This window comes from Eptesicus fuscus, chromosome 5, assembly GCF_027574615.1.
Source record: "Eptesicus fuscus isolate TK198812 chromosome 5, DD_ASM_mEF_20220401, whole genome shotgun sequence".
Taxonomy (NCBI): domain Eukaryota; kingdom Metazoa; phylum Chordata; class Mammalia; order Chiroptera; family Vespertilionidae; genus Eptesicus; species Eptesicus fuscus.
This window is the reverse complement of record NC_072477.1, coordinates 33,506,195-33,519,671: the sequence shown is the minus strand read 5'-3', so window position 1 is coordinate 33,519,671 and position 13,477 is coordinate 33,506,195. Positions and strand designations below refer to the sequence as shown.

General features: G+C 32.2%; 1 protein-coding gene across 1 annotated transcript in view; it reads left to right on the top strand.

Moving 5' to 3' along the window:
- LRRC9 (leucine rich repeat containing 9) overlaps positions 1-1,599 on the top strand; it is a 95,403-nt gene extending 93,804 nt beyond the window's left edge. The window contains exons 32-33 of the mRNA XM_054715482.1: positions 398-566; positions 1,424-1,599. Coding sequence (XP_054571457.1) covers positions 398-566; positions 1,424-1,481 — 227 coding nt within the window. The 3' untranslated portion in view covers positions 1,482-1,599. The remainder of the gene's footprint in view (positions 1-397; positions 567-1,423) is intronic.
- The last annotated feature ends 11,878 nt before the right edge of the window (positions 1,600-13,477 follow it).

The window sequence follows — 13,477 nt, the reverse complement described above, 5'->3', positions numbered from 1 at the left end:
TGGATATTTATATTCTTAAAAATTACCTATAGAGGGCAGATTGAAGAGGATAAATGGAATGAATGGTGATGGAAGGAGACTAGACTTAGGATGGTGAGCACACAATGCAACGTGCGGATGATGTACTGTAGAACTGTACACTTGTAACCTATATATTTTATTGACCAATGTAACCCCAATAAATTCAACTTAAAAAAAGCTAGAAAGGATCAAATTGATTCACTAGCTCAGAGAATTAAGCAGTATTAAGTGCTAAAAATATATTCCAATTCTATATTTATTAAAAATTTTAATTCATTTTATGAAATCTGTGTCGCATACATTCAGCTGAAGGACAAATTTTTATCATTTATTTTATTACTTAATGTATCTATTGTTTCATAACTCCTAATTTCAGACAAAAAAACCAAGAATGCAGGAATTCTGACAAATAATCCTCGGAGCATCCATGCAGAAATAGCTTTTCGTCAACTCAGAGGAATAAATCTCTCTCCGTCTCTTTTATCACATCAGAATATGGCATCTCCAACTGCACAAATGTACCAAAGCAACCAAGATGAGGGAAGGTAAAGCTATTCTGTGCTTTAATATAATTTCTCATCATTAAAAAAACTTTCTTAAATCTGCAAGTCGTGTATAAAAATAGGAAATATTGTTATATACTATTGCATTTTCATTCTGAGAACTGAGAAAAACTATCACATAGCATAGACTTCTTATTCCACATTCACAAAATCTTTCCTGAAGTCCAGTATATTTGCATCATAATTCAAAAAGGCTTAGTTAGAATGGCTATCAAGGTAGAGGAGTGCTCACCTAGTACTTTTGTGAGGGAAAACTGAAATAATTACATGGGAACTACTTTTAATTGTATTCTCTCCCAAGTCACTTCTACTCACTGAATATGCAAAGCAGTTCACTTATGTTTTAAACAATAATTTCAACTCTCTGAAATCACAAAGACTGAGAATTTTGTAAATTCTTCAAATCTCTCCTTATAGTTCCTATTTGCCCTTCCTCCCTTCTGGACTCTAGCCCTAGAGGCCAGCTCAATGCCTAAGAGCCTGCTACGTCTCATTAAGAACTCACTCTGCTGCTCAAAACCTGTTTGCCTTGATTTCCAATAGTTACCTGTCTACCAACCTCTTGGTAGCGAAGCTCTAGGTCATAGAGGGACCTACTCAGCAGCAGATCTAGCTTAGGCCTCGCTCTTGCTGTACTGACTTCCCATTCATGTCCCATTGAGTCCTCAGGATAACCCAATTTTTAGATAGCCAAAAATTAGGGTCATTTTCTCTTTTATATCTTTTTGAACTTTACACATATAAAATACAGAAATTATTTACTGCAGAATTATCTTAAGTTAGCTGATCCATTAAGAAATTGTCACCATTATTTGACTCAAATATTTTATTTCTGACAGAATTCCTGGCAGACACTTCCCAAGATCAAATAGAATGGCACTACCTAAAGAGAAATGAACATACACCAAGAAACCTCTTTCTGTTTAGTAGTTGTGCAAAAACTAGCAGACAATGTCAGTGGGGGGAAAAAAAGATAATCATGTTACTTATGTTACTAAAGCACTTCAGTTTCATATGAAGGTAATCTTTGTCACCCTTAGTGAATTTCACTTACTAACTTTTTAAAAATATTTTTTTATTGATTTCAGAGAGGAAGGGAGAGGGAGAGAGAAATAGAAACATCAGTGAGAGAAAATCATGGCTCGGCTGCCTCCTGCACACCTCCTACTGAGGATCCAGCCCACACCTTGGGCATGTGCCCTGACAGGGAATCAAACCATCACCTCCTGGTTCATGGGTCGATGTTCAACCACTGAGCCACACTGGCTCTCTCTTAAACTTTCTTTATGGTTATCTTAATTATTTGTTTAAATTTCTATATTAGAAAAAATTATTAATTATTATATCATACAACAATTTAAAAAGATACAAGTGACATAAAAGTCAAAAGGCTCAAATATTTAGTCCTGGTATTGGAAACCTTTAGTTATAAAATCTCATTGTGGCCTATCATATGAAGATACTAAGAAATGTAATTTTAGGAAATAAGCATACTTTCATTTGTAAAATATTTGTTCATTTGGAGTTACCTTAAACTAAAGCATATAGTTCTTACCAAATACAACTATTACTAAAGCAAGTTGAGTTTAACTAGTTGAATCACAGATTAGTTTTTTTAGGACTATACTTGGAAAAAAAATCCTCAAACTGGGTTTGTTCAAAGAATTGTTTAGAGGCAAACCTGGACATCAATAGCTAGCGCTTCCTGAAGGTGGCTAATTGTGAGTTCAACCAGTCATTCATGCTCTAAGAATAACTGAGTGCTATTTCATATACAAAATTTGTTAATTGCCTATAGTGTTATAATTTTACAAACAGTTTTAGGCTAAAAAGAACATGTTCAAACTGAATAGACATTTAAAATTTGGACCCTTAATAATTATATTTCACTGGAAATAATTTTTCTAAAATATCACATTGCATAGTACTAGCACATATCACAAATCAAATATGATATTCAATGTGCTTGTTTGTTAAATACAGTTCTTCAAATTAATTAATGACTAAATTACCAATCAGATTTTAATATAAATGAGCTCCATGATTCAGACGTATTCTCTTTAAATTTTTCAAGTATTGGTTCAACATTGCATATAGTTTTCATACTATTTTATGTTCTTTACATGAAAATAAATTAAATTTACTAAAATATTTGTATTTTTTAATTTATCTGGAAATAGTTTTAAAGATATTTTGGAAACAAATTTCAATGTGTATGCAACAACTTTGTATCTTTTCTTCTTTAAAGGCTGTATGTTTGTAATTAAATCATGTAATATTTAAAATTTCAAACCTAATACAAATTGATTTTACACTTCTTAATGTGTCGTTTTTAAAAAACTATTATTCTTAGGTAGAAATAAGATCCTTTGTTTAAAAAACAACTGTGCAGTTCTTAAGATGTCCAGAAGATGTCTTTGTTGCCCTTTAGGTTTGACAACTGCCTACATTACTGTGTAGTGATAAGGGTCTGCTGTTCACTATTTGTTACCAACTGGGCATCATCTGCCTTTTTTTTTCTTTTATGATAATGTATAAATGAAATACCAAATATATTTTACTTTTATAATAAAATGTATTTTTTAAAATAAAAATCTGGGTGAGACAAATAAATGTAACAGGTTTTCACTGGAGAAAATTTTACAAGAATAGAAAAGTACAAAGCAGGAAAAAAACAACTCATTATCCAGCACCCACTTAACATTTGACATTTTTTTAAACTATTTTTCCTATTAATTTATAATATATTTCAGATCTATAATTTCATTCTTATGTACACATTATTGAATTTTGAGATATCTTATTTCAAAAATTTTAAAACACATCTGAATTTCTCCTTGAAGATAAATTAATTTGAAATATATAATTTGATAGTCATACTAAGAATAATAATAAACATGTATTTAAGTATTGCTAGGTATAGAAAACAGACACAAACCCAACCTTAGAAATATTTTAATATAAATATACAATAAATAATTTCTGTGGAATAATTTACTAATATAAATATTTATATAAAATAATTTATAAGGGGTGATTACTAACATAATTTAGCACAGTCATTCTGATGGCAGATGATACTGACATAATATACAACATACTCCTCTGGGAATACCTAGATAGGTTTAGCCATTGGTTATGTGTAGTTCATAAAACAATAGCTAGAACTTCACCCTTTCTTGTTCAATAAAACCAATGAAAATATACTTGAATAAGAGGGATGCTTTTGTAGGAGTGACTTTAGATTTGCTCTAAATTGTTTAAGTAAGTCCCAGACTAAAATTTTAAGTTATAGTATAAATTATTTGTAACACACTTCACAACTTATTGCAACAAAATAGACAGGTAGTGCTTTAAATCTACAAACCACTAGTCCATGTTTTAACATGGTTTATCCCAATAACAACCATATGAAGTAGATGTGAAATGTCTCTATTTATAGATAAACTAGAGGCTGGTGCATGAATTCATGCACAGGTGGGGTCCAGCTGGCCCCACCCCTAATCGGGGTGGGGAGGTCGATCGGGGTGGGGCCATCCAGAGGGAGGAGCCGAGGGCAGTTGGCTGGCTGCCCCCACCCCCTGGATGAACTCCCGAACTCCCAGTCGAGGGAACAATTTGCATATTAGCCTTTTATTATATAGGATTGGCTTTAAAAGGAAAAGAGCAGATATCACACCAAATCCTAGATTTTTTTAACTCTAAATTCATTGACTTACAGTTATTACAAGTAAATTGACATTTGACTCTTACTAATGTGCCATTAAGCAGCTGTTGTAGAGCCCTAGTGTATGTAAAAACTGTAAGCTATTCACTTTCTTCTGGTGTATTTAGGGAAAATTTCTACAGTAAAATTAGTATTTTATTCCCAGTAAATATTTTGATAGATTTCTTTTGCATGCAGGCATATACATGATTATTTGACTTGTTCTAAATTCAAGGACAATTCTATAAACAACATGGAAAGCTAAAAAATTAGGGCACTTTAACTACAGATTAGGAGCTTACTATGCTGAATTGAATATAGATGATGCCAGAGTAATCTTCTGATTTTAATATATGAAGGACTATAATTAATTGTTCAATAAGAACTTTATTTACTTCTATTTTTATAGTTCTGGATTTCTCTGACTGTTGATACAAAATCAACTATGGTTGTGAACAGATTTTTGTGTGTGCTTGCAGGCACCCATGACTTTTAAAGTAATCCTTATATTTAGTTTTAAAGTAATCCTTATATTTAAGTAACATGGCATTTCACTGCTTATTCATAAGTATCATACATTATGAGAAGTGTTTAATGTTTTAAAACATTAGATCTTACTGTTACTCATGCTGTAGTACTTAATTACCTTCCCTGTTCCTCTCTGCACTTTTCTCCATTATTGAAATATTTTTAAAGAAAACCTATACCAAATTGCAATTTTAGTTTGCTGACAGCCAGAAGCACACCGTTATTTTATTAGTAATATATTATTTTTACAATTTTTAATCTTATAAATATATGAATTATACTATTCTATTCTTACTCCTTTTTTCATTTGTGAATACAATTGATTTGTAGACTACTCAAAAGACATTTCTCAGATCTAATTTGTACATTTTTATTTTAAAATTTTATTTTGATAATTATTTTTCCTTCTAATTAAAATAAAATGAATGACTTTTTGGCAAAAACATGAAATGCTATAACCTGAAAATGCTACATTCAAAGGAACTTAGAAAGAAGTAGCTTTGAAACTGTTAATTACCTGAAATAAAATTATTTACCATTTATGTTCTATTTATTAGGCCTTACCTTAACTATATGCTCTTTTAGGTAAAACAAAAAGTCAATTCATTAACATCATTATTTTCCATATAAAATACCTGTGATTCTGAAATGCTCATTTAAAAATTAGAATATATTTTTTCCTTATATTATATCATTAAAAATAAACGTATTTCTATATGCTCCGAATAAAAGTCCTTTGGGATAATATAGTTTAGTAACTTATTTAAATTAATGACATTTTGATCAAACATTAAAATAAAAATTTATGTGCAATACTTTTACAAATAATATTCTACATTTACATCTGGTTTTTAATATTATAATTCTAATTAACTTCCAATTTGTTTAAAAATCTTTTATACTAGCAGAGTTCCATTATTAAACATTACAAATAAGAGAAAAGGTTAGTGATGACCTTAACTATTTTTGTAAACCAATTATGGTTATATAAACCATTTATGGTTATATTTATTTTTAAATAACAGTATCTATATCTTATATAGAAAAAAAATAAGGTCATGTGGTTTAAAAGGTATAGATCTGTATATCATGCTTATAGTAAAACATTATATTTTTTAGAAAATGTTTCAGATAATTTTAGTAGTTTGGCTCTATTTGTTCCATCTTTAATTATAACATAATGCTGCTCCTCAACCCGCCTTTACTCCGAATGTTTTACAAGTATGTTTCTCAAGAACAACAAAAAAAGACTAATCTGTAAAAATATATCAATAACATTTTAAAGTTTCCAATTATTTCTTATTACTATCAATTTGGCTGAAAACAGGTATTTACAAACAATGGTAGCCTACTTTCTTATGGCCTTTCATTTTTTATGAAGTGCTTTAAAAGAGTTCAATCAACCTTAATGGTGCATTTTTAGTTAAGGAAATAGAATGGGGAGAAGTCAATTTGAGCTCCCAGACAAACAAGTGTCTCAGAAAGAATAGGCATAAATGGATTTAGAAAACAGAGAGAGTACAAGTAAAATGCAGTGAGCAGAGCACTCAAGGAAGCCAGATACAATGAAAAGAGTAAAATACTGCAGAGCTTTTTAAGCTACATACAATTGGAACAATGGACTTGTTCCAGCCATCTATGTTAAACTGTTAAAAGATAGGTGAAAAGCAAGCTGTAATTCTATATAGAGTGTTGAGGAACAGTAGAATGAAGAGCTTTAAATTTAAAGAGAATGAATGCAGCCATTCAATAGGATGGAAATGAAGTCAAAATTGGCATATTTCCCTGGTTAATTTATCTTGTGAAGGACTCTATTCCGTTTTAGGTATTAAGCCTTTATTAACAATAAAATCATCTTTAAATTGTCACCATTGTGCATCTGTGAATTTCATATATACATACTATATATACAAACACAATATATGCAAGTAAAAATACAATATATAGGTCTCATATAACTAAGATAATTTAATATTGTAGTCTATCTCAGTCAGTGCACTGTATATGTCAAACTTCCTGTCCTCCAATAACAAAAAAGGGTAATTTAGAGTTAGTGGCAAAGTTTCAGGTGTACAATTACAAAAACTTGAAAATTAACCTGGATAACACATATAACTCATAGAATAGGATACCTTGAGATGACTGAATGGCTTAATGTTTTTAATTACCTGGAAGTCAATCAGAACACTTGTTTTCTAGATTTTGGGGAAACTTTTATTAAATGTATTGATATATTTTACTGTTTTAGGAGTAAAATAAATTAAAATTTTTTCAATTATTTATATAGTGCCTCAGGCTGATAGTTGTACATGATTTACAATTTTAGAAAAAATGTAGCTAAAGAAAAGAATGTAGAATGTGTCCTGAATTGAGGATATAACGTTGGAAGTTGATTATGGCAAGATCCCTGATTTGTGCTTTTGTCTTCTGGCTTATTTTTTGTGTGTGTGTTCTTTCAACTACTACAATGCTGAAATAATTTTTCAAGTTAGATGAAACTTCTAATATTTTCATGTATAGTGAATGGAATCATCATTATGTTGTTATATTATGCTTTGGATAGAGGTATAAGTATATGTATAGAAATATATCTAAAACCTCAAGTGCTTTTTCTGCATCTATTGATATGATCATGAGGTTTTGAACCTTCATTCTGTTTATGTGGTATATCAAGTTTATTGATTTGCAGATATTGTACCAATGTTGCATCCCTGGAATAAATCCCACTTAATCATAATGTATGATCTTTTTAATGTATTACTGGATTGTTTGCTAATGTTTTGTTAAGGATTTTAGCATCTATGTTCAACAGGGATATTGGCCCATAATTTTCTTTCTTTGTAGTATCTTTATCTGGTTTTGGAATTAGGATAATGTTGACTTGTAAAATGAGCTTGGGGGCCTTCCCTCCTCTTGAAGTTTTTGGGATAGTTTGAGAAGGATAGGTGTTAGATCTTTTTTCCTGTGTTTGATAAAATTTGCCTATGAATTTAGTCCAGTTCAAAAATTTTGTTAGGAGTTTTTAAATTACTGATTCAATTTCACTAGTTGTAATCTGTCTATTCAGATTCTCTGATTCTTCCTGATTCAGCTGTGGAAGATTGTATGTTTCTAGGAATTTATCTGTTTTGTCAAGATTGTCCAATTTGTCCTAACGGGTTTGGCTCAGTGGATAGAGCGTCAGCCTGCGGACTGAAGGGTCCCAGATTCAATTCCGGTCAAGGGCATGTATCTTGGTTGCAGGCACATCCCTAGTAGGGGGCGTGCAGGAGGCAGCTGATCGATGTTTCTCTCTCATCGATGTTTCTGACTCTATCCCTCTCTCTTCCTCTCTTTAAAAAAATCAATAAAATATATTTTAAAAAAAGGTTGTTCAATTTGTTGGCATATAGTTGTTCATAGTATTTTCTTATGACCCTTAGCATCTCTTTAGTATCAGTTGGTACTTCTCTTTCATTCCTGCTTTTATTTATTTGGATGCTCTTTTTTCTTGATGAGTCTCATTAAAAATTTGTCAATCTTGCTTATCTTTAAAAAAAAAACAGATCTTGGTTTCATTGATCTTTGTTATTGGTTTGTTTGGACTCTATTTTACTTATTTCTGCTCTGATTTTTATTATTTCCTTCCTGCTACTCACTGTGGGCTTTGTTTGTTCTTTTTCTAGATCCTTTAAGTGTAAAGTCAGATTGTTTATTTGAGACTTTTCTTATTTCCTAAGGTAGATCTGTAATTCTATGAATTTCCCTCTTAAGACTGCTTTCATTGTATCCCACTGATTTAGGGTTGTTGTATTATCATTATCATTTGTTTCAAGGTATCTTCTGATTTCTTCCTTGATCTCACTGTTAACCCATTCATTGTTGAGTAACATGTTATTTAGCCTCCATGACTTTGTGTGTTTCCTCAGTTTTTTTTCTTGTGGTTGATTTCTAGATTCATATCATTAAGGTTAGAGAGATGCTTGATATGATTTCAATCTTCTTAATTTGAGACTCGTTTTGTGTCCTAACATGTGGTCTATTCTAGAAAATATTCGATGTGCACTTGAAAAGAATGTATATTCTGCTGCTCTGAATATATCACTTAAATCCATCTGATTTAAGGAAACTATTTCCTTGCTGATTTTCTGCCTGGAAGATCCATCCATTGATGTCAATGGGGTGTTAAAATCCCCTACTGCAACTGTATTACTGTCCATCTCTCCTTTTATGTCCATCAAGATTTGCTTTACATATTCAGGTGCTCCTTTGGGTGCATAAATGTTTACAAGGATTATATCCTCTTGTTTGATTGCTCCCTTTATCATTATGTAGTGTCCTTCTTTGTCTCTTACTATATGGCTTTTGTTTTAAAGTCTATTTTGTCAAATATATATATTGCTACCCCATCTTTTTTTTTTCCTTTCCATTTGCATGAAATATCTTTTTCCATCCCTTTACTTTAGTCTGTGTATATCTTTCATTCTGAGGTGGGTCTCTTGTAGACAGCATATATACAGGTCTTGTTTTTTTATCCATTCAGCTACCCTATGTCGTTTAATTGGAGCATGTAAACCATTTACATTTAAAGTGATTATTGACAGGCATGCATTTATTCTTTTAACTAGATTCCTCTATTTTTCTCCTCCTCCTCTTCCTCCTTTTTCTCCTCCTCCTCTTCCTCCTCCTCTTCTTCCTCCTCCTCCTCCTCCTCCTTTTCCAAGCAGGCCCTTTAACATTTCTTATAATACTGCTTTGGTGGTAACTAACCAACCCTTTAGCTTTTCCTTGTTGGGAAGCTCTTTATTTCTCCAATTTTAAATGATAGCCTTGCTGGGTAAATTCATTTTGGTTTTAGGTCCTTGCTTTTTATCATTTTGAACATTTCATTCCAGTCCCTTCTAGGCTAAACTGTTTTTGATGAAAGATTAGCTGACAGTCTTATGGGAGCTCCCTTGTAGATAATTGTCTTTCTCTTGCAGCTTTTAAGATTATCTTTGTCTTTAACATTTGCCATTTTAAGTATGATTTGTCTTGTTGTAGGCCTCTTTGAGTTCATCTTGTTTGAGACTCTCTCCACTTCCTGGACATGTGTGTCTTTTTCCTTCATCAGATTAGGGAAGTTTTTGATCATTATTTCTTCAAATAGGTTTTGATCCCTTGCTCTCTCTCTTCTCCTTCTGGTACCCCTGTGATGTGGATGCTGTTACATTTCATGCTGTCCCAAAGGTCCCTTTAACTACCTTCATTTTTTAAAAATATATCTTATTGATTTTTTACAGAGAGGAAAGGAGAGGGATAGAGAGTTAGAAACATCGATGAGAGAGAAACATCGATGAGAGAGAAACATCGATGAGAGAGAAACATCAATCAGCTGCCTCCTGCATACCCGCTATTGGGGATGTGCCCGCAACCAAGGTACATGCCCTTGACTGGAATCGAACCTGGGATCCTTCAGTCCACAGGCTGACGCTCTATCCACTGAGCCAAACCAGTCAGGGCTGCATCACTAATTTCTAACAAATTACCTATTCATCTAGTAAACACACAATACATGTTTACTAATTGAATTAATGAATAAGTGAGAATGACATTTAACTGAATCCTCACAATAACTGAATCTTACTTTGTTCAAATGAGAAGATCCATTAAAAAAAATCTTGCCAGCTTGAAGGTCTTTTTCTCTCTCTTTATTGATTAAGGTATTACATATGTGTCCTTGTCCCCCCATTGTCTCCCCCACCCCACCCCACTCATGCCCTCACCCCCTGTTGTCTGTGTCCATTGGTTAGGCTTATATGTATGTGTACAAGTCCTTTGGTTGATCTCTACCCCTTACCCCCACCCTCCCCTGCCTTCCCTCTGAGGTTTGATGGTCTGATCGATGCTTCTCTGTCTCTGGATCTGTTTTTGTTCATCAGTTTATGTTGTTCATTATATTCCATAAATGAGTGGTATTTTTCTTTCATTGCCTGGCTTATTTCACTTAACATAATGCTCTCCAGGTCCATCCATGCTGTTGCAAATGGTAAGAATTCCTTCTTTTTTATAGCAGCATAGTATTCCATTGTGTAGACATATCATAGTTTTCTAATCCACTCATCTGCTGATGGGCATGTAGGCTGTTTCCAAATCTTAGCTATGGTGAATTGTGCTGCTATGAACATAGGGGTGCATATATCCTTTCTGATTGGTGTTTCTAGTTTCTTGGGATATATTCCTAGAAGTGGGATCACTGGGTCAAATGGGAGTTCCATTTTTAGTTTTTTGAAGAAACTCCATACTGTTCTCCACAGTGGCTACACCAGTCTGCATTCCCACCAGAAGTACAGGAGGGTTCCTTTTTCTCCGCATCCTCACCAGCACTTGTCATTTGTAGATTTGTTGTTGATAGCTATTCTGACAGGTGTGAGATGGTACTGCATTGTCATTTTGATTTGCATCTCTCAGATGATTAGTGACTTTGAGCATGTTTTGAGCTTGATATTTAAACATTTTCCTATACATTGCCAAGTGTAATGTAATTTCCCTCAGTTATAACCTTTCTTCTAAACAAAAATATTACTGTAGGGTCACTTTCCTAACTTGCCACATTCTGTGGTATCAGAAATATAGGTTCTATTTAGCATTTATGTATAAGCAAATTAAATAGTACCAGTCATACTCAACTCATCATAACTAAAGTGTAATTGGTTCTAAGTTATCCTTATTTTGTTCTTTTTTCTTGTGAATTCTCTTCATTAAACTGCTAGTTCTTTGGTGTTAAAAGATGTTTCTTTTTCATCTTTGTATCTGCCAAACCAACTAGCACAACATATTTTGCACATAGTAGGCATCAATAAATACTTTGGCACATTTATCATGCTATATATTAATTTTCTGTTTGACCTAATTGAGAATAATTTTCAAGAATCATTATAAAATACATTATATATTCATTTAAAATATACATTACAAGGATCCCTTCTTTATGTTAAAGTAGTAGGATAAAATTATCAGATAAAAATGAAGCTTTAAACTACCCTGATTCAATTCGTCTTCACAGGTTGTAAATTATGGGAATGTTACCAGAACTGTCAAATTCTCCCCAAAGCAATTCTTCAAGTTAATCAACACAGACAATCAGTCTTTTCATTTCTATAGCAATAAGAAAATTTTAAGCAGTATCTTTTGATTGGAGCTGTCTTGAAAAATGCTTAGTTGGAGGACTTATTTTAAAATTCTACTAGACTGAAATATTAAATGTAATTTGTCATGCAGCCTAGAGAAAGAATGAAGCATTTGGTACATTTTCCTAATTATTTCTGATTGCTGGCTGGGTAGCCCCAGCACTTCTACATTTTTAAAATCACCTTCAAGAGCTTCACCATCTTTAACCACTACTTTTAATCAAAGAGGCTAAGCATAAAATAATTTGACTATTATGTAGCAGAAATCTTAACAATGCTGGCTTTAACATTTTTATTAGTTGACCTTAAAAAGAGAGGCCTCAGAAAGTAAATAGTTGGTACTTAATGAATTCTGATTAAGATGACACATTACATAATGTTAATACTAAATCACTGTCCCAGGTAATGTGGTCAATACAGAAGTTGGTAGAGTTTAGTTTACCAATAATAATCATGTTTTGTTTAGATCTATTTAACAATAAATAAAGCTCACTCTTATGTTTAAAGTATGGTTAGAAAACTTATACTAGTATACCTTAAAAAAAACTACATAAAAATGTTATATCCTGTATTTATTTCCATCCATACATGATAAACTTAACACAAAAATAATACAACAGCAGAATTTTTTTATAATTAAGTGGAAATTTAGTAATATAGCCCAACCTCTTCATTTAACTAAGGAAACTGAAATCTGAAGAATTTAAGAGTCTTGCCCAATGTCAAATTATCAAGTTTCTTGCTGACAGTGAATTATAACATAGACCTTAATATTTCTGATGAAATATGCTTTCTATAGCACTGAGAAAATCATTAGCTTTTTCCTTTACAATATTACATTTCCACTATTTTAATCTGGGAATAAAGTTCCCATGTCCATTTATCCAACAAAGAAGAAGTTATTGGGTTCATGCTTTGATAGGAGTGAGGAAAATGTTGGTCTAGTAAATGGAGATTATGAAAAGAGGACAAGTATTTCAGAGTGTTTTCAGGTAGGGCTGCTTTTGTTTCTGAACAGAATGAATCGTTCTCTTTGGGAGGAAGCAGTAATGGATGGGATATTGGAGCTATAATCAAAAGGAGGGGGAAATCTGCTCAGGACTCCCTTATTGTTCTTAAAGATTGTACACTGTCTCATAAAATAAACACTTCACTACATGCATCAAGAGAAAAAAGAATGAAAATTCTTTCTGGGAGAATCCACATCACATTCAGGTTAGTATTTTTAAGATGTACTATATTTTTAATGAAAATGTATGCTGGGTAAAGGAGATATACATAAACTAAGGAAGTCTTTTTTTATAGAGTAAATGTAACATGCTTTCATAGGCCAGTGTTCTAGCCCAGAGTACTTTGGGGTATACCAATGATACAGAAACAAGTTGTCCAGGGATACTGAATTGTGGAATTTAGAGTGTATGCCTCTCTACACTAATTCAGTCATTGAAAATAAAAATATTCTATTTGATTTTTTTCAGTAGATAGTATGAGTATTTGTTTGGTTTTATTAC